The sequence below is a fragment of the Chaetodon auriga genome, chromosome 17, assembly GCF_051107435.1.
Source record: "Chaetodon auriga isolate fChaAug3 chromosome 17, fChaAug3.hap1, whole genome shotgun sequence".
NCBI classification, from domain to species: domain Eukaryota; kingdom Metazoa; phylum Chordata; class Actinopteri; order Chaetodontiformes; family Chaetodontidae; genus Chaetodon; species Chaetodon auriga.
The window spans coordinates 16359637-16383243 of record NC_135090.1 but is presented as its reverse complement, the minus strand read 5'-3'; the positions used below and the strand labels follow the sequence as shown (position 1 = coordinate 16383243).

General features: G+C 45.3%; 1 protein-coding gene across 2 annotated transcripts; it reads right to left on the bottom strand.

The window, feature by feature from the left end:
* Positions 1 to 1285: 1285 nt before the first annotated feature.
* efna1a (ephrin-A1a) lies at positions 1286 to 15728 on the bottom strand. 2 transcript variants are annotated; one of them, XM_076754365.1, is made up of 5 exons: positions 15406 to 15728; positions 4474 to 4769; positions 3400 to 3465; positions 3187 to 3282; positions 1286 to 3060 (listed from the first exon to the last, which is right to left on the bottom strand). In XM_076754365.1, exons 1-5 carry the CDS (start codon positions 15501 to 15503, stop codon positions 2933 to 2935), a joined length of 684 nt encoding a protein of 227 aa, XP_076610480.1. In that variant the 5' UTR covers positions 15504 to 15728; the 3' UTR covers positions 1286 to 2932. The 2 variants fall into 2 exon arrangements, with proteins under 2 accessions (XP_076610480.1, XP_076610481.1); XM_076754366.1 differs by having other exon boundaries at positions 1286 to 3057; positions 15406 to 15648.
* Positions 15729 to 23607: the final 7879 nt, after the last annotated feature.

The window sequence follows — 23607 nt, the reverse complement described above, 5'->3', positions numbered from 1 at the left end:
ATTCATGTTGTCACTGCTGCTGCTTGTGAGGCGTCTGATCTATGAATCTGGGCTTTAAAATCTTACATAAACGGCCTGTAAAGACGTTGCCCTCAGGATGTTCCTGTTTTCCGTGCTCCACGATTGTTCCGGTCATCTGAGTGCACTTAACATTTACCACAACGTTAAAGGTTTCACACTTGCTGTTCACATTTACTCAAGCGAGTACGCAGAACAAGTGAGTAAATAGAAAGAATTGTCTGTCCTTGACGAGCTACTGCTCGGTGGAGCCTCTTCTTGGGGTTGGGCGGTTACGGGACCTGTCCGCTGGCCCTAATTTACGGCCCTGCCTTTGAAAACATCAGGGAGTTGTGAGGCAGTGGCACCAGTTTTTGGTGCTACAGCTGTTTTTACTGTCACGGCCGTAAAAGCTCCCCTGGGAGGGGAGAGACAAGAGACTGAGAGATGAGAACAATGGCTTGTCATGCAGCTTGCAGACGAGTATCATGGTTGGAGAAAAGAGGAGGTGTGCGTGTGTTTATGTTGGGAGGGGGGGTGTTGTAGCTCAGGGTGGAGGCTCGCCAGAAGGTTGAGATAAAGGCAGTAAGACGGATCACACCTGTGCATTCAATCTTCATGCCAAAAGGCAACCTTTATGGGAATAATAAATAGCCGTCTCATCCTTTTTCCTTTTTCTCTCTATTGTAGCTTTTTCCCGTCCGTGGGCGCATTGGCCTTGATTCTATTCAGCTCCTGTCACATTAGTGTGTGTGAGTCATTATCTGTGCTATTGGCTACTTCTGTGGAGATCTTGTCGGTGTAATCAGAAGGCGAAATGGGCTGGGTTTCCTGACAGCTTTTTAGCACCAAAATCATCTTAGCTACAAGGGAAAAAATGATCTTTCATTTAGGATGATGCTGGGACACTTACTGGGTCTTTCCGGGGGTAGATCACTGAACCTTTAACCACAATCATGTATGACAACAGAGCAATTACATAATGGTATAACGTTATGTTTAGAAGGTATAATCGTCGCCATGTTCCACATCTTAACTTAGCATGATAGCATGCTAACATTTGCATGAACATGGGAACCAAATTTAATGGCAATCCACCCAATAGCTGTCGAGACATTTCACTCAAATCCACACAGTGGCACTAGAGGAAAAGTCAGATGATCACTAAAGTCAGTAGGATTAGCCCCCTGGAAACCAAGGTCGTCCGTATGAACGTTTGCGCCAGTGCTTTCAATAGTAGTTCATATATTTTCAGTATCGCACCCTACAAATAATCACAAGAAAGCTCTTCTGGTTTTCCAAAAATATCTTTTTTTTATTTCACATGAAATTTTCACATTTAGCATATTTATCAAACAGGTCTTTATATAATCTTCTATGTATATATATATATACATATTATACACCTCTCTTACTTACACATGTACAAAATTAGGTAACAAGAATTCAGATAAAAAAAAGACTTCAATGGTAGTTACACACTGTTGTGCTTTGTTGATCAAGCCAGCCTGTCAGGTGAAGGTGTGCTTGGCAACTCGGTCTGATGCCGTGTCTTGTCTTGAACTGGTGACTATAAATGTTCAAATTGCTCAAAATTGTGATAATCACTCTGAAAGTCTAAAAAAGCTGATTGTTTCACTTTGTGTTTGGAAGTATGTGCTTGTTTTCCCAATGGAGCTCGCAAACGTGAGGGAAAGCACCATGAAGCACGGGGCTGGGAGTCCTGTCGCAATAACGATCTGATACCAGCTCTCCATGTCAGACAGATTAACCAATACAGGGGCAAGATCCAACAAACAGAGAAGTCCAGCCTCTCTGCGATGCACACAGCATCTCAGTGTTTGCTTTTGGCAGAAAAAACATTTTGTCTCATCACTCTTTCATCCAGTCGCTCCCTTGCTTGCACACATTTTCTGACTCTCACTTAAACTCACACATTTTCCCTTTCACACCAGTACTAACTCTACCAGGAGAGCGAGAAAAAAGCTCTCCCCGTTACCAACGGTAAACATTTCTTCTCGTGAGCACATGGTATATACAGTAAAACTTCTCAGCTGCAAAATGTCATAAATTATCTTCACAGAATTTACACGTAACAGTTCAATGTAGTGTTTTTTTCATGTTACTGTATGTCATCTGATGTCAGCGTGTGTGTGCGTGTGTAACACTGTTGTGCAGTGTATGTTGGTGTGTCTGTGCTGTGCGGTGTCTGTCGGTGGGTCTGTACTGTACAGTGTATGTTGGTGTGTCTGTACTGTGCAGTATTAGTGCTACAGTATATAAGCACATGGTCGAGTTTGCAAAGGAATGGTAGTCATGAGAACAGCCCCCGTGTCTGTCAATGCTACATTTAGAAAAAGTCATCACTTGGGACATCAATGCCACTCAATACCATTACAATAACAATACAACAAATAGTACACAATGCTCAAGGGTGGAATAGTGTACAAGTTGGAGAGATGACTGATCTTTGGCTCAAAAGGTAAGAGATTACTTTTCCATTGAATGTGGGCGTATCTATATAATTCACACAGAGTTGGTGTCTTTGCTCTTGATTGTTCCTCGGCCACTTTAGGTTCCTCTTCAACTTCTTCATATTTTCTTCTAGGGCGTTCATCCAAATAGGTTCATGGTTTTTGAAGAGAGAGCCCTAAAAATACAAATCAAGGAGAGCTGGGTCTTTCCAAGAAAAAATACTGTCACCTTTTGAAAAATAAGACGAAGCACACGTTCTTTGCTGCAAACGCTCAGAGTTACTCAGCACGTGTAGTGCAGGCGAGTCCATCTGCGCTTTACACGCTTTGAAAGTCTCTCCCTGTGGCCAGCACTGGGCACTGAAAACTGTCTTTTTTGAGTCAGTGGTTTCATCCCCACGGACTGTCTTCATTGTAGTCCCTGAAAAAATGTCTGCCAACAGCAGTCCTTTCATGCACTCTCAGTGCAACAATAGCAGTAATGAAAATGGGACTAGCAATGAGAGGATTGAGAGGGATGTAGCTGCCACTGCGGAGTTTGTCCGTGCACTCTTCTGGACGTCTGGCAGGATTACCACTGGGTCATCTGCTTGAAGATGGGAGATAAAGAAGAAACATTAGCGCCGCATATTTACACCCCAACGTAATCCTGAACGTAACTGGATTGCTTTCAGGTCAGGGATAATTAGAAAGGACACAGGTTTGGTCAACATACCTGCAGGCAGTCTGTTGGACGGGTTGTGAACCCCACCCCCAGCTCCAGCTCCAGCCCCACCTGTGCCTCCTTTAGCCACTCTGGCCTCTTGAGAGCCTGACAGAAGACAAAAAAAGCCATCAATTATTCTGTGTGGGTCCTGCAACGGTCTGACATGACTATCAGAGGTCATTGTGGTGCTCTCCTTACAGCCAGCAGCGTGATTAAACTCACCATCAGCAGCGACAACATCCACCCTGAGCCTGAGGCACTCCTGTCCATGGTGGTGCAAAGGTTTGGCTGCAGGGAAGAGGGAAGAAACACAGGCGTTAACATCCTAACTAATGCACTTATCCTCCACTGGCCCCTTAATTCACCTTCATGCATGCGCTCACACACACACACGCACACACACACACACACACACACACACACTTGGCAACAGACAGACAGGCAGACAGACACTGGGACAAAGCTTTAGAACGCCATCTGTGACCAGGCGAAGTGTGTCTTGTCCTGCCGCTTATCTAATTACAGCCATGGTCAGGGTGACAACACTGCCTGCTCTTTGTGGTTACATTCTAGCAGGGTGAAAGCTGCATAAACTTGGCAAACCGAGCCAACACCCCAGTTGATGTCCATGTCAGGCTTCAAAGAGCTGGCCACAAAGCTCCAGCATATCTCAGTTAGTAGAAAAATACAGCAACATTTAACCCTAGTCTCCCTTCATTATGGAGATAGAGATTTTTAGCCATGCCTGCAAAGGGACTCTCGGGATAGTGAGATGACAGGTCGGCCGGGTGAGACTGAAATACCTCCACAACTCTTATACAGAGTGCCATGAACTTTTAAATATGCATTAATGGTTGATGAATATGATGAATCCTAAAGACTTTGATGAACCTCTGACTTTTTGTGGTTTTGAGTGAAATATGTGGACAACTATTAGATGGACCGGCATGAAGTCCAGTACAGATATTTGTGTCCCCCTCAAGATGAGCCGGAATAATGTTGTTGATTATAGAATACAGAACACTTTGATTTATGCCTGAAAAACTTGCACTAATTAGCAAATGTTAGCATGTTAACCTGCTAAATTAAGATTCTCAACTTGGGAAACATTAGCATTTTAGCATTGTCATTGAGAGAACATGCCCTCATTAGCATTAAGCTCAAAGCACTGCTGTGTCTACATACAGCCTCACAGAGCTGCTAGTGCGGCTGCAGAGGCTTAGTGAAAATACTGGACTCTAAATCTCACTGGAAAACACAGTGACAAATCTGAGAGAACGCTATGGTGACACTCACAGATATAATAGTAGCTTTCTCCTTGGCGGAACTCCTTCCCTAAAGTGAACGGAGTGAAACGCTGGAACTTTTCCGAGAACTTCTCAGGGGCATGAGGAGCAAACGGATGGCCGCACTCCCAGCGCATCTGGTCGTATGATTGGGGCTTGCAGGATTCGTAGTCCTCGCGCTCCACCATGTAGAGCACGTATCGCTCGGCGTCCAGCAGTGGCACCTCACCCTGGGGGTAATGAGGGCAGACGATGTCCAGGTAGTCATTGAGTTTCACCTCCACGGCGTAGTCGTCCCATAGAAAGCTGCGGGGGAGGAGGCAGAGAAGGACAGTTATGCAAGTGGCAGAAGACTGATAACCGTGGTTATAGCATCGGAGCGGTAATAAATATAAGCCTCAAATCCTGTGATTATATATTGATCGGCCACACGCCCGTGTACAACAGGGAAATCAGAGGAAAGACTGAGAGGCCTGGGAATGAGAGATAGAGAACAGGAGAAGGGGAGAGTGTTTGTGACGGAGGATGTATGTGTGTGTTGGAGTGGAATGAAGAGGGAAAACGCAATAAGGACGAGAGCGATCTGCAGAGGACATGCACATAAATATGGATGAACGTGAAGCAAGTGTAGCTGCTGCCTGCTGCTGTGTTGCAAGTTAGCACTGAGTGCACATTGATCTCATGTCCCTCAGGAGTTGAATGGTGTTTACAGAGAAACATTAGCAGTCAGTTAGCCCGTCAAGACCGGAGATGAGTATTGACATCTGCAGACCTATACGCACATACATACACACACACACACACACACACACACACACACAGATAGAGAGGCAGAATTCACGGTGACAAAATTCACCTGAACCGAAGCAGAAGCACACCTGAGCTTGCTCAAGATACAAGGATATAAATAAAGGTCACATATGTTTTAACCCATTCATTAGGGTCAGAGAGCGAGGCAGACGCGTACAACATGACTCTGGTGACAGTCTGTAACTGTCTCCCACCACATTCCCTCTCATTACAAATACGGAGAGACAGTCAGACTGTCTGCCTCCCCTCCATTCCTCCCTGCATCCCTCCCTACACTCCTCCGCCTGCTCCACCCTCTTTACGATGGTCTTTTGAGTAAACTACACGTCCTCCCACTCCTCTTGGACCCGGGTCACTTGCAGAAAACTTTTTAGAACATTTTAGCCTGCTTCAAATATCCCTGCAAACAACATCGAGTCGTTCCAGGGACTTTAAATAACAATTTAGCACACTCTGAGGCAGTTTAAATTGGCCTTATCTCAACTGTCCATGAAGCCTCCCCCCCTCACAGATTTTCTTTCAGAGATATTATGAGTTTATCTCCAGGGAATTGTCACTAAAGGTATTTCAGCTTTGTCCCCTTCCCCCTGACTGAGTGACTGCTCCAGGGGCGGCTCACAGCTAATGCTCTCTTCGCAGCCAAAGCCATCTATCACCGGCCTGGAGCGGTGGCTGGCCGCTAGCAGCACACACAAACTCACACACACTTCCCAGTAATTCCCATCCATCAACAACCTAAAGCAGTGGCTACCTACTGTTTGCACCCACCGAACCCACACACACACACTCACACACACACACACACACACACACACACACACACAGGCACCTCCTCCTCCCCGGGTACCGAGCTCCCAAGCGATGCCTATCAGTTTACTGTCTCCTACTGTTCTGGATCACCGTGGGTTCCCTGAGAATGGCTGAAATTTGACAGACTTAAATATTTTCACAACACACGAGGAGAATGTGTGTCTAATATAGGGTTTTGTTGCTTTTGCAATGAATACATGGATGGTTCCTGAGGCTTTCAACGACCCAAGAAAAGGGGGCAGTCAGCCAGTGTGTGAGTAAAGTTACTGGCTGCTACTTAATCAGATCAACACATCTTAAAGAATTATGACTTCTCAAAAGCCCACAGGGTGCTAACCGGACACCTTTACCATGGAAAAAAACCTCCCCACTGAAGGCATTTCTCTCCTCCGTTAGATTTTTCTTTGAGAGCCATTTTCTCATAAAACCCCTAAATGCAACAAGTAGCATTTGGGGGGGTTTGTGTTTGTGTGACAAGGTCCATATGTGTGACTAACGATCAAAGTGCACAGGCTCAGGCCCCCGTCGCTCATTAGCTGCTGTTGTTGTTTGTGGCAGGGGTCTCCCTGGTACCCCCTGGTAAAAAGGACAGACGCTGTGGCTCCAAACACCGGACCCTGACTCCTGCCCCCCCCCTTCCCTTTACCCCTCTCCGCTTGACTGCATTCCCTCAATACTGATGACCAGATTAGCTGGCAACGCCATTACAACAGCAACACAGGGCCACTGGAAAACAAGCACCTTTTTAGTATACCGATGAAACTTCCATCTAACTGCGCTGATAATATTGTGCTGCAGCCAACATTCGGCAGGGGGGAGAGCAATAATTATCATTTTGCCATGGTCCAGACAGCTTAGTGCTTATCTGCAGTTTGCCTGCCACGCTCTGTTTACCAGATTGGCGCTAAAGTGTTTTTTCCCCCTGCCACTTTCAATTCCAGTCGAATCGATAACACTATTGAACAAACACTGTTGTCTGCTTTTGCCTGACAGAGTTATCACCCCCCTGCAAACACTGAAAACACACACAAACAGACTCCCTACACCCAATCCCTCCTTCACTCAGAGCCCCGATTACAGACTGGTTGTGGTATGTTCCCAATGTGTTCATCAAAAGGGGGTCGAAGGGGGGTGCAATTAAAGCACAAAAAAGGGTATTAAAGTTGCCCCGGAGGGGGGTAATTATGCCCTCCTGCTCCCCACTTCCCAGCCCCTTTAGCTGAGAGTGTGGGGGGAGACAGAGGGCATGAATAGGCGTGGGCAGGGGGGGTCAAAGGGCTTGAGTTGGAAATGGCTTTTGAAGTCTCTCTCAGTTAGAGTATCTATGCGAGTGCTACAGTTGCTTTATCAATGCCACTGTTTCATACAGTGTCTCTATTCACAGTGTGCCTGCGCTGATGGAATACCTCACTTAGCAGAGAGAACAGCGGCTGAATACGCACCCGGGGAGGCTGGCTAGCCCCTTTTATTAATGGCAAATAGTTTTAATTATCCTGCCGCCTTTTGTTCCCCTCTAATGCCTCTGCATTGAAACGTTCCACATCATCAGCTTAATTAACTGATTGGAGTAATGCACTTCTGAGAGAGTTTAGGCCTCCGTGTGAAAAGGTTTCACTAACAAAGTCAAATCATGCCACCTCCACTTTAGCAGACAAAATCCTCTTTCTTTCCGCCTCCCCCAGTGTGTGTCCCTTGTTATTTCCCTCTTTGGAGACCGTTTCCCTCTCTCTGTCAATAGGCTGTCTTCATTTATTCCCATTGTTTATCCCAGAATTCTCTCTTTTAATGACAGTGACGCTTGGAGCTGCAGCAGAAGCAGCAGCGTGGTTGACTTCTTGTATTCTCTACTTAGGGATGATTTGTGGAGCTATGGCAGATATGCAGCGAGGATTGCGTGCATGGGTGTCTGTCTCAGCCTGAGACGTTTAATGTGTTATTGTTTGCGTCTGAGTGTGTGAGTTTGCGTCTGCGAAGCTCGGAGGAATCTGGGAGTGTGTTTCGGTCCTGATAAGGTGGATAATAAATACAGATAATGAACACCAATGATACCAGCGAGGGAAAATTAAGTGGTCAAATGTGTGCATGTGGGCACACAATCTGGTGAAAAACAGACGTTCCCAGCTACTCTTCCTCCTCTCACAAGAAGGAATTCCTGATTTATTGGAACCTCTTCAGGAGCAGAAGTCTAATCTCTCTTCTTTAATCTCTCTGGCCAGCGTTTTGCTTTCTTCTCCACCTCTACCCCCTCCTTTCATCCATCCATCACCCTCTCATCTCTGCACTCTATCGCCCTGTGGAATGCCGGACCTCTGAGGCGAAGGGGCCGCAATGTGGATCAAAGGTCGGACAATCGCCAAGTCAGCACCAGAGAATTTTATACAGGAACAGTCAGCACGAGGGGGGGCTTGTGCATTTTAAATTCCATGTACCTGTGCCATGACGAGAATCGCTCTCTCTGAAGATCGATTCAGATCTATTTTAAGGTCCATGAAGGCCATTGCAGGACACACTCCATATTTATGACCACGCCACCGAAAAACAGGAGCTCTGGTCTACTTAACCTGCGCTGTCCCTAAGAGGCCCCCCGCGCAGTCACCCTAACCACATAAACATGATCATTTTCCTCCCAGGTTTTACACACACCATTAATGCGACCCAAAAGGTGACCAGCCTACGTCACAGATGAGTGAACCGGAATGCGGGGACCACCTAATCGGCTCGTCCAAGCCTGGATTATTGGGTGGAGCAGAGGCTGAGCTCTGGTCCATTCATCAGCACCAGACCCTGCTTAATGCAGGGGCTTAGAGTGGACGGCGAGGCCCAGAGCAGGGGCTGAGGGCTGGGGGCTGAGTTAGGGGTGAGACAGGCAGGGTGGAGCTTTTTTTTCCCCCCACCCCTATTGTCCTGACACATAGAAGCGGTATTACTCCTTTAGACGGGCGTTTTGGAGATCAAAAAGAGACAAACTGGCTGTGCGTGTCCATGGTTGCAGAGGGGAAAGTGAGAGCAGAATAATGAAAGACACTGGACGCAGGGGAGATATATCTGTGAAAGGTGTGTGACTCCGTGAGGGAGGTGGCACGTCAGAGAGAGGTGAAGCCTCTCTGAGGTGCATCATGAGCTTAGTTAAGCTGGACTCTTTTTGTTTCATCCGTCCATCTATTCATCCATCAGTGTCAGCCGTCCCCTCCCACTCTCTGTCCATCTTTCATCACTCAATAAGCAAACCAGATCCTCATGTCAAGTCTGTCCCTCCCCCACCCCGGACTTGCTGAACCAATCACAACCTGCTCTGGCTGGTATTCCAAATATGCAACTTTTTGACCCACTGTTTGCAGAGCCATGCACAATAAGGCGTGGGTACGCCGGGGTCTTCACTGAAACAAATATGGTCCAACTCTTTTTTCCTCTCCTCGCTTTTAACTTAATATTCCAGCCTTCCTCCTCCTCCTCCTCCTCTGCACCGTGTGACTTTTTGTCATCCATCTCAATCAGCTTTCTCCTGCCTGTCATTCAACCTTTGTCTGTCCGGATCATTGGTCATTCTGCCGGCGTTCTTGGCTGAACTAGCTGAGCTCCTTTTGCCACCCAGCAAAGCGACAAAGCTTTAAGTCCAGCAGAGAAATAATTGGCTGATTCTACCGCACTAAGGAGGCTTAGATGAATACATATGCTCTTTCCAACTGTCTCGCCCCATCCCCTGAGCCATTTGTATCTTATAAGGGCCAGAACAGAAAGGTCAACACTGACATAACATTTCTCAGGAGGCAAATATCTGTACAAGAAAATCGATTTTGCTGGATTGATTTCTGCAAGGTAAAACTTTCATGCACAGTGTTTTTTTTTTCTCTGAGCTTGTGGCTTAATGAATTCCACGGGGAATTTACAATATGTGAGTACAGGCCACCGTTATGAAATTGATTTTTTAAAAGTAAGAGAAGTAGGTAGTTGTTTGCTTACAGAGACCTAGTTGTAATAATGGTAATACCACAACTGGCCTCTAGGGGGAGGCAGTAATTGCCGTGGGGACATGTTTACACACTAAACCCAGACATCCAACAAACAAGAGTAAAAAGGCAAGAGCAAAACAAAAGTTACACAATGACTCTTATTTACACAACAAAACAAACACAATGGTTCATTTTCAGAGATAATATCTGACTCTTGCTGTGTAATTCTTCCTCATCCAAACACATACACGCTGTTGGTGCACTGAATGCCACCAAGACTTGACAAACAAGTCTGGAGGACACACACACTCAGTATCTCTCCATCACACACGCCACGAGAAAGAAAGAGCAGGCCCCGCTTATTATCATATCATAATCATAAATCTGAGTACAAATAGAGTTTTTCTTCCTCTGTGATTTTTCTGTGCAGTACAGAGAGGAGGATCAGGGCGGGAAGGAGCCGGGGAAGTCTGCTGAGAAGATAAGGAAGAGGCATGAGGATGGGTAGCAGGGGGGGAGGAGAAACACTGGCGGGGTTGACCAGGGTGACGGCGATCAGAGGAGAATCCCAAATAGAGACAGTCAGATTTGACAGCAGGGCAGGCGGCGAGGCGGATCCCAAATCATCCTCAAGTTGAGGATGATTTGGGATCAAGTTGAGCGCATCCCTCATAAAAACAATTACTATTAATCACCGCTAATCTACTTACTCTCAGACTTTAAACGCATTTGTTCCTCACATGAGCCTGGGAAATTCAATCAACCCCCGAGTCCAGACCTTCACAGTCTTGCATGTGTTGGTGTGTGAGAACTGTATTGTTTATTGTGCAGACAGGATACGCTGTTTTCCCGGGAAAAGACGTAGCCAGGAAGTGCAGCACTTCATAGGGGAACACACAGCAGACAGCGTGCAGACTTGGGTAGCGCTGACAGTACGCCTGCGGGAAGTTAAAACCTTTGGCCTGATTCTCTAGCGAGTGCAGTCAATAAAACAAGCCCTCCTGCTTCTGACACCACAACAACAAGTGGGAATATTGAACAGGATGAAAATCAGCTTTTGGGAAGGAAAAAAAAAAGCTCAATATGGTCACTGTCTTCTTACAGAAGATTACCAACTGTAACGATAGGCGTCAACACACTTGACTGATCATTGAGCCTATGAGAGGCGATTACCATCCGTTTGACAATCTCCCAGAGTATTGTCCCCCAGATTGAATTCACCAGACAGATTACAAGGCCAGATTAAGGGGGGAGGGGGGCAGGCGATGCGAGGGAAAGAAGGCAGTGGATTTAGGAATTTACTGATGAGAAGGCCGCCGGGGGGGGGGTTGTAGAATGAAGGCTGGATTAGGAAGTGAAGTGGGAAACCTGGATGTTTTCGAGGAAAGTAGCTTCGGTTCAGATTACTTGGAAATCGCAGAAATCCCTTATCTATTGTGTCCACCTAATCACACCCGCCGACGTGATGACCCAGTCTTATCTTTCATCTCTCAGTTCATCTTGTGCGTACGCACGAAAGGCAAACAGATGCGTTAACCTACTCCTGTCTTCATTTAAATCCTGTCCTTTCATGGTTTGAGTTCCCAGACTGGCTCTACCACTTCCACTGCTTCAGCAAGGCACTCAAGAGGGGAGAAACACACATGGACAGATGACTGAAAAGACCAGGAAGAAGGGGGGGGAAGAGACAGGTTTGCTGGAAATACTAGAGTGGCTTTTCATAGGGAGGTAGAAGAAGGAAGCTTTAAGGGAGAGAGCTGAGGAGGGAAAAAAGCGTGAAGGAAAGGGCAAAGTGCCTTGTGACGGATCGCCATGGGTGCCAAGAACGATAAAAAAAATTCCACACCTCTTAGCATGCTTCCCTCCTTCCCCCCTTCTCTGAGAGCCAGAGTTGGAGTTGAGGAAATAATAGACTGAAAAGGGACAGCTTGTAAAGTTGAGATAAAAGCTGGTGGAGGAGCGAAGGGGACCGAAAAGACAGGAGGGCGAAGAATGAGAGTTTCCCAGAGGCAGAGCCACGGCCGTGTGAAGAGGGGCTGGCCTGAGTGGCAGCCAGTATTCAGGGACCACCGCCGTGACAGAATGACTGACAGATTGATAGAGGCTGTGCCACTTCATCACATAGTGAACTCTGACCCACAATCGGTCACACCAGTTACTATTCTTTCTCCATGGCTCACTGTGAAGACCATGCCCCAATTTGTATGGGAAGCATCACAAAACACCAATACCGATTGGATAAACACCAAAGAAAAATCCTTCATGTGGGTGAAATAACACCCTGATTTGAGCCAGCACAGCTCAAAAAGCAGATTCAATTAAATGAGTTAAATGACTGCGCCGCGCTCAGGCAATCTGGAAGCTTATTTTTGTGGTTTTACCGAAATCAAAGCTCTCATTAGAAAGACAGAGCAAAACAAAGACTTCAGAGTTTGAGCAGATTAGCTGAAAAATGTGTCATAACAGAAAAGGTGATGATGATGATGATGTTAAAATAAACATCGAACAGATGTGTGTGTGAAAGGGCCATGAAACAGTTAACAGACTCACAGAACTGGAGACCACAGAACCAAGTTGAAGAGGGAACCTGGCCAAGAAGAGGGGGAGGGAGGTGCGGGAGAGAGGGGGAGACAGGTACAAAGCAGAGGAGGAGGAGGAGGAGGAGGAGGAGGACGAGGAGGAGGGGGTGGGTGGTGGAGGTGGTGGTCTACTCATGCTCTGTCAGCAGGGAAAAAAGGGAAAAGGGAGGAAGAAGCAGTGAATGAGCAGATTGTTGCCTCACGTTGGAGTTGTAGAGTCCAGCGGGCTCCTGGGACGATGTTGACATCAATCACAACCGTGTGACACGTGTGTGTATGTGTGTGTGGATGACTCGGTTAATGTGTACGAGAGCACGTGAGTCACTCGAATCTGTTGATGCCGTACAAGTGAGTACTCACACACACACACACACACACACACACACACACACACACAAAGGCTTGTGCACAGACACTCCCTTTACAAAAGACACGTACACACACTGGCATGCAGGGACCCAAGCTGACTGGGCACACTGGTGAGCCTCGTTTCTGGGAACCAACCAGTGATTAAGCTGGTGAGATAGAAAGGTTACAAATACACTAAGAGGTGGTCAGGAGGTGGTGGAACGCACACGGTCAGGAATAGATTTCACTTGTGTTGAAATAAAGTGGTTGTAAAGCTACAGGCAGATACGACTGTGAAATCAGCAGGGCCCAAGGCGTGCGCACACACATGCACAAATTAGTGGTGAGCAGGGCAACTGTGCATGTATATGCATGAGTGTGTGTGTGTGTGTGTGTGTTGCTAAATCCCTCAACAAACACACAAGAGAAAAAGGAAATGAGCCTGTATCACATGGACCGAAGTGATCAATGTGAGATCAATTTGATTAATGGCAGCTTTCTGACAGACCGGATGGAACAATAAACTGAGGCCACGAGAAAAAAAAAAAAAAAGAGGAAAAACACATCTCATGAGGGAAAAGATGGACGTCAACACACTGTATCAAGTGACGGGTCAAAGGGGAGAGCAGATTGCAGGGAATGATGAAAAGCGCCAAATGAAAACATCTCAGAAACTCTGTGCTTTTTCTGCGAATGCGGGATTAAGAGTAGCCAACGGGAGAGATTTAGCACAGTCATCCGGAAAAAAATAGCAAGTGCAAACGGATGGATTACCAGTATATATACAGGAGTGATCACTGTTGTTCCACAGTGGGGACACAACAAAATGCCTTTCTATCTGGGACTTTGACTCCATTCTGATTTTCAGTGAAAGGCTCTGTCACTATAATTACGGCCTTTCTGAGAACAGTAAATGCTGTAGCTGCGACCACAGGGGACATCAGGAGGGAAGCGGTGGTTGAATGTAAGCTTGCGGGAGGACATTTGAATATCTGGGTGTTTGCGACCAAGATAAAACATGTGTTTGCACAGCAGAAAGAGAGTTTGAGCCCAGCACTGATTGATTGAGATGGCGTTGGTTGGTGTGATTGAGCGTCCTGGCTTGTGATTGAGCGACTGTCTGCCAGGAGTTTCTGCTTGTGCTTGCCTGCCTGGAGTGTGTGAGTGGGTGTCTTTATGTGTGGATGCAAGTACAAGTTCCTTTTGTGGTGCGCAGACTTAACCCTCCCCGTACCCCGAGCCATTTCACCCCAGCCATCATCAACCATAATTCTAATTGACCCCCACTTACTCCGAATGGCCCCTAACCCCGACAATTTGAGCTCAAATTTCTCCCTCCCTGAGCAATCCATCTCTCTCCTACAGCGTGACCTACCGGGCAGGCCTCAAGTTACCTCCTCTGTCTCTGTCATACACCATTATTACTCGTCTTACCACCTGAAATATGAACACCCCTATGTCTCCCTGACAGCCACCTAAAGCCTGTGTGATATCTCTTGATTTAGGAGATACAGCAACCTCCCACTCTGCACAGGGGTTAGGACTCTGTCAGACTGCAACAGATATTTCAACACGTTAGGCTGTGAGTTAGACCTGTGAAACCGACACAAAAAAATATAACCTATGTCATGGGAAATTTAAAGTCCTCCCCTATAGGTTTTCAACTCACGATTGAAGACACAAAATAAGAGCGGGGACACAAATTCACAGACTTTTCACAGTGAAATTAAACAGAGCACTACACTGCTTAGTTACTGATGCACCCCTATAAATAAATAAACTCAAATAAACGTAGAAAAGACAGAAGGAGTCCAATAAGGAGATGTATTTTCATCAGGATTCACACAGGATCACACCTGATTCTGTCCTGAAATGAAACGCTGAACTTAAACGTAACCTCATCCTTGCATTTCTCTGCCCATGAACGCACCCGTTTAAAAAGAGCCACCTTCCCTGAAAAGTATGAGCTGTTTCACTAGCTCACAGTCAGGTCACAGAGATAAATGGATGACACAACCTGATGTAACTGATCAGGCAGCACGGGTACACAGATTGCGAAATGGATTAAATCTGAACAGGTTAGACAAAGTATTACAGGTAAACAGCACCATAATAACAGGTTCGAGCCCAGAAAGGCAGGGAGGGGGAGGCAGAGAGACTCCCAAATGTCTGGCATTATCATGACAACAGCAGCGAGTCGCTTCCATCACAAATTCATCACAACAAGCTCGCTGAATATGCATGAGGTGCCACTATTCAAATGCGTCAGAATATAGATGTTAATGATCTAACGTGCGCTGATAATTAGGTTAAAAGTTCGTTTGTATTTAAGATGCCAAGCAATTTAGTTTGTTGCATCGATGCACAGAGACAGAAAGAGTGCAGGGGTGGATTCGAGAGCACCTGAATTAACATCGGAAAACACAGATTCGAGCTGGTATTTACTTTGGGTTCGTGCTGTTCCAGTAGACGCTGTGCCGCTCCGCTGAAGCAAACCAGGCGCAGACGCTCACAACGAAGCCCACAATCCAAACCAAATCCATGGTGGAGAGGAGTGGAGGCGGCGGAGGAAACGCAACTCAGGTAGGTTGTGCAAAAAAAACAAAAAAGTTTACCAAGAAGAGCTCGTCCGCGCACCTGGAAACGTACAAAAAGACTTTACGCACGCAGAGGCTCTTTGGGAAAAAAAGCAAGTAGATTCTCTGAAATAAAAATAAAAAAAACCACAGCGAGAACAGGTCAACTCGACAAATCCGTAGTGAATGAAAGCCCAAGCTGCGTGGTGGCTGGTTTTGTGAAACGCCCACAGCCGCGAGTCCCGCCTTCTGTCCGAGAGGAGACCAATCAGAGGGCTGTCCGAGAGACGCGAGCTCCGCAGGTTTCTCTGTATGTATGTTTACTTGTTGTACACATAATGACAACTCCAGCATGTACAGTATGTCTGGGAAAGGCACTCTGAAAAATATTTACCTGGAATTTCTATGTCAGATTTCTTTTTTTTTTTCTTCCTGTTTTGCAATATCATATCCGCAGTCACTTGTTGAATGTGTGTTTACAGTGACCACATCACACTACATGTTTTTTAATGCAAAAAAGTCACTTTTTTTTTTTTTTTTTTTTTTTTTTTTTTTGCCGATTTCATGGTATAATTACAAGTCTACAGTACTGTACTTTGCAAACCTTCTACTATAGCTCCAGAAAGATAAGCAGATCATGCTTCGAGAATAGCTACAGCGATAATAGAAGTCATTGCCCTCTTTGTTTTGTGGGTAGGTTATAAACAAGTGTTGCAAAAGAGGAAATCAATGATTTATACATACTGGCTTTCATGCAAAAGAAACATTTCCATTGCACCTGCAACATAAGACTTCCTTCAGCTGTGGACTCTAACAGGAGAGACTACAAAACACCACCAAATACAGCCTGACAAATTAGCATGGGGTTAATTAAACACCTGTCTGACACATCGTACATGAAACCTGAACATTGCAAGCTTCTGCAAAAGATTACTGCAGTACTTTGTGTAGTTGTTCCAGTTAGTTTATCTGATGTTGAATGTGCTCAAACTGTAAAGTTTTTCTCCTGAGCCTTATCTGTCATTGCAGTGCACCACCCTTACTTAAGCACTGTTGGGCAACATTTGGTGTGTTTGCACAGTGATTTCTTGAACTGAAGTTGGTATTTTTATCTTGCAGGTTTTCTATGCCTCTTTTGTATGAGGACAGCCATTAGTGGCCTCTGTGTTAATCTTAGATTTATTCTGAGGGCGTTCATTTGTGAAATTAAAATCCACCTCAACTTTGAGTATGATGAGTTTTCAAGCCTTTGAAATTATACATAAAACATCAAGACAACCCTAGATCGTCAAATATTATTCTGCCATCAACTGGAAGCACCTCCATGCTGTCAGATACATTGCAAATCCTGATTCTCATTTTCTGTTCCATTGACATGGATAATCTGGACCGCGAGCTGCTTGTTCAGCCTAGTGAGCCATACAGCCAGAGGGGGTTTTCAAGCCTGCTTCTGCTTGACATGGCACTTTATTTGCTGTGCCTGCTTAGCAGAATAACAGCTTTCATCGCAGCAAACAACAAAAACAGAAAGTGAGTTAGAAAAAAAAGAGGGAAACCTAGCCTGGATAATAAATTCAAACAGCCAATTGCACAGAGTTTGGAGGATTGACTCCATTTCAGATAAGATTCAGGGATGTGATCTGATAAACTCTACAGGGATTTGGTCCATGTGTAAGAAAACGGTGAAGGAATGCAGAGAGCGCTGAATACACTCCTGATGTAACCAGAATGTAACACTTAATCTGAAAGGTATCCTATTCCAGAGAAACAGTACATGAGGCTCTTTGCAGCCCTGGAAGCTTTAAGATTTTATGTTTTTCGCTTAAATTCGTCTCATCTTGATTGGGTTGACCACATAAAACAGTGCATGAAATTGCAATAATGTTGCAGGCGTCACAGTAAGACGGACCGTTTCACAAGATAATCAAGCTGTCAGGTAGTTTATCTGACAGCTTAATAGTCACAAGGCGACATCCCACTCTGATACGCCAAGCAGATTAAAGCGACTTCTAATATCTATTTGCAGCGCCTGTTAACGCAGAACTAACTCTGCGCTGTGTTGTTCTATCATTGAGTAATCACCTCCATGAGACACCCACACTGTTTCATCAAGTGGTTTACATAAAAGCTTTATTTTAATTATTTACTTTATGCAGTAAAAGATCCAGACTCGAGAGGAGCCCTCTGTATATTATAGGCAATTCTATGTTCAGCACATCTGAGTATTCGCCATTCATGCAATCTGCATTTAAAAATTCAGTCCAACAACTGACACGCCATTTCAGATCTCACAGTGAAAACGCACAAAGGCACATATACATGGTAATTGTGCGCCATTCAGTGTCAAGCAGGTCGTCCGAAATAATGTGTTTTGTATTCATGAAGAGCGCTCATCCCGGTGGATCAATTTTTTAGTCCAATTGTTTTTTCTGGCTCGGTGGGAAGATAAGAGGGTGAGAGAGACTGCCAACATAATTGTCATTTGCATTGCAATCGAAAATTGTTGTGGAAAAAGCTTTCACCACGCCGCAGACATTTATGTCAAAACTCTATCAGGAGCCAAATGAGTAGACCTCTAATTTCATACCATCCTGAAATGCTGAATGAGTAAATAGAAAGATGAAGTGGAACAAAGCTGCAGCTCAGCCCTGATATGTGTGTGTATATATATATATTTCTTACAGCAAACAGACAGACACACAAACACATGCATGGCTCTCTGCAGGCTTGCACGTCCACGCAGACACAAACGCGGGCTCACATACACACATAAACACAACCCTATTCACCTCAAATCCTGACAGAATTTGCACTGAGCCTGTTCTGCGGCATGAAAATAAGATATAGGAAAATGATAGGGAAAAGCGTTTCATGTAGGCATGGGAACTTGACTGTCCATAATTTGGTCTTTTCAACCATTTCAAGCAGAGTAATTAGATGATGTCATAGGGTTGCACTTTCTGTGATCCGGAAAACATAAATCAAAACATGGAGGATATTTTCCTCTAAAAGATATGAAAATTATAAAAGAAATCTACTTCTGCATAAGATGAAACTACCTGTGATGATCTTAGAACCTGCTGAAAGATTTAAACTTTGTTTATCATGTTCAGACCAGGTCTAATCTGCTGTGTGTGCTCTTCCAGTGCAGCTCGATGACCTGAGCAGGTTTTAACAGAAATGCACTGAGTTGCCTTCTCGTCCTCTGCTGGAGACTGTTGCCACTTCCTTCTTGCTGTCCTCAGCAGGGCCATTAAAGAAGTAAGTGTTTGGCCTCTTTGCTGTGAATACAAATGAGAGATTTAATGACAGACTGACATCATGTTCCCATCCTCAAACAACACCCCACCGTCTATTTACATAAGTGAACTGTGCTCGTGTGAACTGTGGGGCAGCAGTGCTCGGTCCAGTGTGCGTCTCCTTTGATGGGCCTCCTTGGTTTGTGTGTTCCATTGTAGCACCAGTCGCCAGAACAAAATGTTGGTGCTGTGCGTTTCTGCAAACCACAGATACGTTAAATGTGAAAGTGCCATATGCATCGTCTCAACATTTCTGCATGAGATATCAAAGTGGCATAGTTCAGAATACTGGTACATGTTTCTGAGCTGAGTTTCTGATCAGGAGGAGGAGAGGATGGTGGTGGCGTGACAGCTAGGCTAGACGACAGCTTCACAGCAGACTTCTGACAGACAAAACCGAGTATTTTTTGCAATTTTCCAGCTGTGTTTGTGGCAAGAAAACTGGGTATTTTAAGCCAAAATGGGATCTTTTCCTAAGCCTAACCAAGTGGATTTTGTACCTAAACCTAACCAGACCATAAGAACCATCAAAACATAAAACTGAAAATTGAAACATAAGGACATGTAAAGTTTGAATGTAAACTTTCAACATATCTGTGGTTTGAAGAAAGATACAATGCCAACATTTATTCTGGCCAACATCTATTCTGCATTGTTAGTCAGTGCAGCTCCTCTGCAGGAGCTGGTCCTGAACCTATGAGCTCTTTCTTTGCAAACAATGGAAGTGAAGTGTTTCCTGTAATTAGCATTGCACGGATTTACCTCCTCTTATGAAATAGACTCTGTAAAGATCTCAAAACCATCCACCCCTCAGTAGTTTGCCTGTGAAGAACATGTTTGTTCATGGGCTTGTTTTTGCCTGCTCTCGCACTACATTTTCCTTTGACTCTCCTGAGGCAAAAGCAAAGTTAATGATTAGGTGGAGCAATTTTAAAGCTAAACAAAGGTAATCAGTGAGTAACCATAGCGTTAAAGCAAAGATGAAGTGGTGAGTGCCAGTTCTTAATTAGCTGTGGTTAATTATCAGAAGTAAACACAGAGGTGGTTGATTATGCGTAACTGTATCCAATGATCAGTGGGTCGGCTGAGAGATTGGAGGTCAGGTAAGACTACGAAGATGGCATCTTAGTGAGTGGCCTTGCTGATCGCCTGGCAGTCGCTTCATGTGCTTAGACATTCAGGGAAGCACACACACTCAGACGCACCCACACACACAGACACACAAATATGTACGCCTGCATATCCACCATACGAGCCAAACTGAGAGACAAAGAGCAGCTGAGAAGGAGGCGGATGAGGAGGAGGAGGAATGAGGAGAAATGCAAACACAATGTTAGATAACAAGAGCGTAAGACCAAGAATGAAAGCAAAAGTGAGGAGGCGTGCGAGATGAGAGTGAGGAGCTTAAAAAAGATGTATTTAAGAGGGATAATATGCAAAGTGAAAAGAAGCAGGAGAAATAGAGCAATAGAGGGATATACCATAAGGCAACAATAAACACATTTTCACAGATAAATGATGCAGGGAAACCTTTGGGCCAGCAATTAGCAAACATGTTACCTTTACTAACCTGCAATTATGGCTCCATCCCTTCGGCAAATTGAAATTTAGAGGTGAGATGCATCATTTCCCCTAGACTGTCACAATCTAGTAAGTGTTTTCTGAGATATTGCAGGTGAGTCACAGACAAACAAATGAACAATGCAGTGCCCTCTCGAGGGAAATGCAGAGTCATTTTGGAAAGGACTGGAGGGAGTCCACCTCATCCATCCCTCACAGTCTTAAACATTCTACATGCATGACCGAAATCCACAGGAAGTGTAATAACAAGGGGGAGATATGAAGGAGGAAGGTTTAAAATACAGGTGAAGAGAAACTTAATGTGTAAACATAAATATACTTGAGGCGAAAGCGAGTGCAGAGGAGAGGCGGAAGGAGGGAGGGACGCCAAATGAATAAGAGGGGGCTGGCGGAGAGTGAGAAAGATAGAAATAGACAGGAAACAAACAAGAAGGACAGAGGGAGAGAGGAAAGGCACAAGATGTAATAAGATGTTCAGATGAGGCATTGCATGCAAACACAAAGATAGGGAGGCAGGATGCGAGTGTGGCTGGAGAGATTGAACGAAATAATAAGAAGGAAGTGAGGAGAAGTATGATTTAGACAAGGAGAATTAGATTATCACTGTATTTACTGGAGGAAATTTGGAGCGGAGGGGAGACGATCTAGGAAAAATATCTGAGATGTTCAGCAAGAGGGGGTTTGAAAGATGCATAAAAGGTATACTTTTCAAGCAAGTTTTTAAGGCGACAGTGAGGAAGGCACTGAAATAAACATTTGGAGAAAGCCAGTTAAGATAGGCAGGCTTTGAGAGATGCACACAAGAGTTTTAATCTACAAAACAAAAGGCAAAAAGAAATGTAGGCAGAGAAAAATTTGGATTTAAGTGGTTCGAGGAGGGGGGCTGCATCAGAGTGGGCAGGTGGAGGAGAGTGAGAAAAACGGAAGCTGAATAGTGGAATGCAAAAGTACTTTTTAGAGAGATACATTCGGAGAGAGAGAAAAAGAGGGAGAGATTGACACTCAAATGTAAATAGGGAGAGGAGGGTAGGCTGGATGAAAAAGCCGCGCACTGGTGGATTCCTCAAAAGCCCCTTCAATATGTATGAGGGCACTTCCATAGACTCCGGCAGCCACAAACAAGCGACAGAACAGAAAGGAGAGGAGAGCAGCAACGCAGGTTGTGCTGAAAAGAAAGAGCTCCTCTCCTGTCAGCAGACTTTACAGTGTGTCCAGGGAGTCCAGAGAAAGGGGACCACCCAGAGGCTCTGTTTACCATCCCCTGCTTTTCCTTGACACAACAACACAACAGTCTGGCAGCGTATAGGAGGCTCAGTGTGAATAACCTGCTCGCTAAATTACAACCAAGTACAATTTCATCATTACAACGCATACGAGACTGGAGTGAAAGAGGAAACCAGAATCACATCACTTGCTAAACAGCCCAGCACCACATTCCACTTCTGCAAAGGGGTTTTAAACACAAAGCTCAAACGAACTCACAGGGCCCAGCTGAGCACCTTTCTCCAGAGGAAATAGGTAGAAGGGAAGCTGAATAGCAATGACAATGTTTGCAGGGCCGTGCTTTTTTTGTGTGCGGAAGAAGCTGTAGGCTAGCTGCACCTGATCCCCTGGAATGGTCAGCATAACCAGATTTGAGAGAGAACAGCCTGTGCTCAAGTTGTCAATCCCGAGGATGCTGAAGCCATCCACGTTATGCTCATTACGCCCTGAAATATGCTGAAATGAAAGTGACATGATCTGCCTTGCCCTGTAGAGCAGTGATCTGTCCTGAGTGCCCGGACCTTCCCAGCACTGATAGGCCCGGGGGAACCTTGAGGGAGAGTGGAGACATCGATGGTTGGCGTGCCCAGAATAGTGCCATCCTGACTGTCACGCTGACAGCAACAGCAAGTGACACCATTGCTAACAAGAGGTTATACTTTACATGCTCGTTCGCTCAACAGCTACAGTCGTACTGCTGCTGACTCTTGCCGACAGATGGGAAGTAGTATTGATGGAACTTTCCAACTCTGAAGTAGCCTTTTGCAACACGTTTTGCAGATAGTGTGAAGGTGACAAAAAATAAAAAAAAAACATGCATTGATGCAGTGTTATATAATTGAAGATGGTTCCGGGCTTTGCAGCTGAAACGCAGCAATAGATGGTGTGAAAAAGATGCAGTGCAGAGGTCTGGATGTATACACATCGAGCGACAGTGTGGTAAATAGATGGCTTGGGGCTTCTCAGCTGAGACGAGATAGTGTGAAAAAAAAAAAAGCTGCTGCTCCAAAGTGTGGAGGAGCACAGAGATAGCGGTAAATCCAGCTGACATGAATGTGTGCCTGTGTGCATGCTGAGGATGTGTTTACATAAGTCTGTTTATGAATGAGCAAAGAGGACGCTCATGTGGTCTGAGGGCTCGAAAAGGTGGAAATGTCTGTCTCTGTGCAAGTGGGCCATGCAAAAAATCTGCTTAATACCAATTACTCCACCCTCCATTCAGACGGCACACGCCACCACTCTGCTTTATTACTTGAGGAAACAAGTGAAAGACTTTTACAGCCTCTGACCTCGCTTCCTTTTTTCCATATGAACAGCCGTCCTTCTGCCACGGCACACTCCGCTAGTCAAACCTCTCTCTCTCTTAAGAAAATACAGAATAAGGAGTGAGGAAATGAATTTTATTGCCCCATTTTCCCACCCTCTGCTTATTGACAAAGGCACCAAGCTCACCTTCTGCGACTCCTGTTCTGTTATTACTTAAAGAGAGGAAAGGAAAATGAATTTTACAGCCTTTGGTCGTATCTGTCTCCTCAGACAGCCCCCTGCCTCCCATCTGAAGTGGCACACTCCGCCACTCTCTCTCTTTCTCATTACTTAACACAAAGATTGGAAATGAATTTTACTGCCCATGCCCTTTCTTCTCTCCCCAGCACTGTCCTATAGTCACTCATCCACATTGCTCTTATTGTCTCTCTCCTTTGCAGCCTTAAAGAAGGAGAAAATCAATTTTACAGCACCCTCTCCCCCATAAAGTGGCACACTTCAAATTTTTCTTGTTTCTTCCCTGTCTACTTCTTACGAAAAAACAGGGGCCAAAATCAATTTTTGGCCTCTGCTTCCCCCGTTTTACAGCCCCAGGCTTTCTCCAAAGCAGGGGCACACTTCATCCCTCTGCTTCTGCGGCGCTCGCCTCTCTGAGAGCCTCA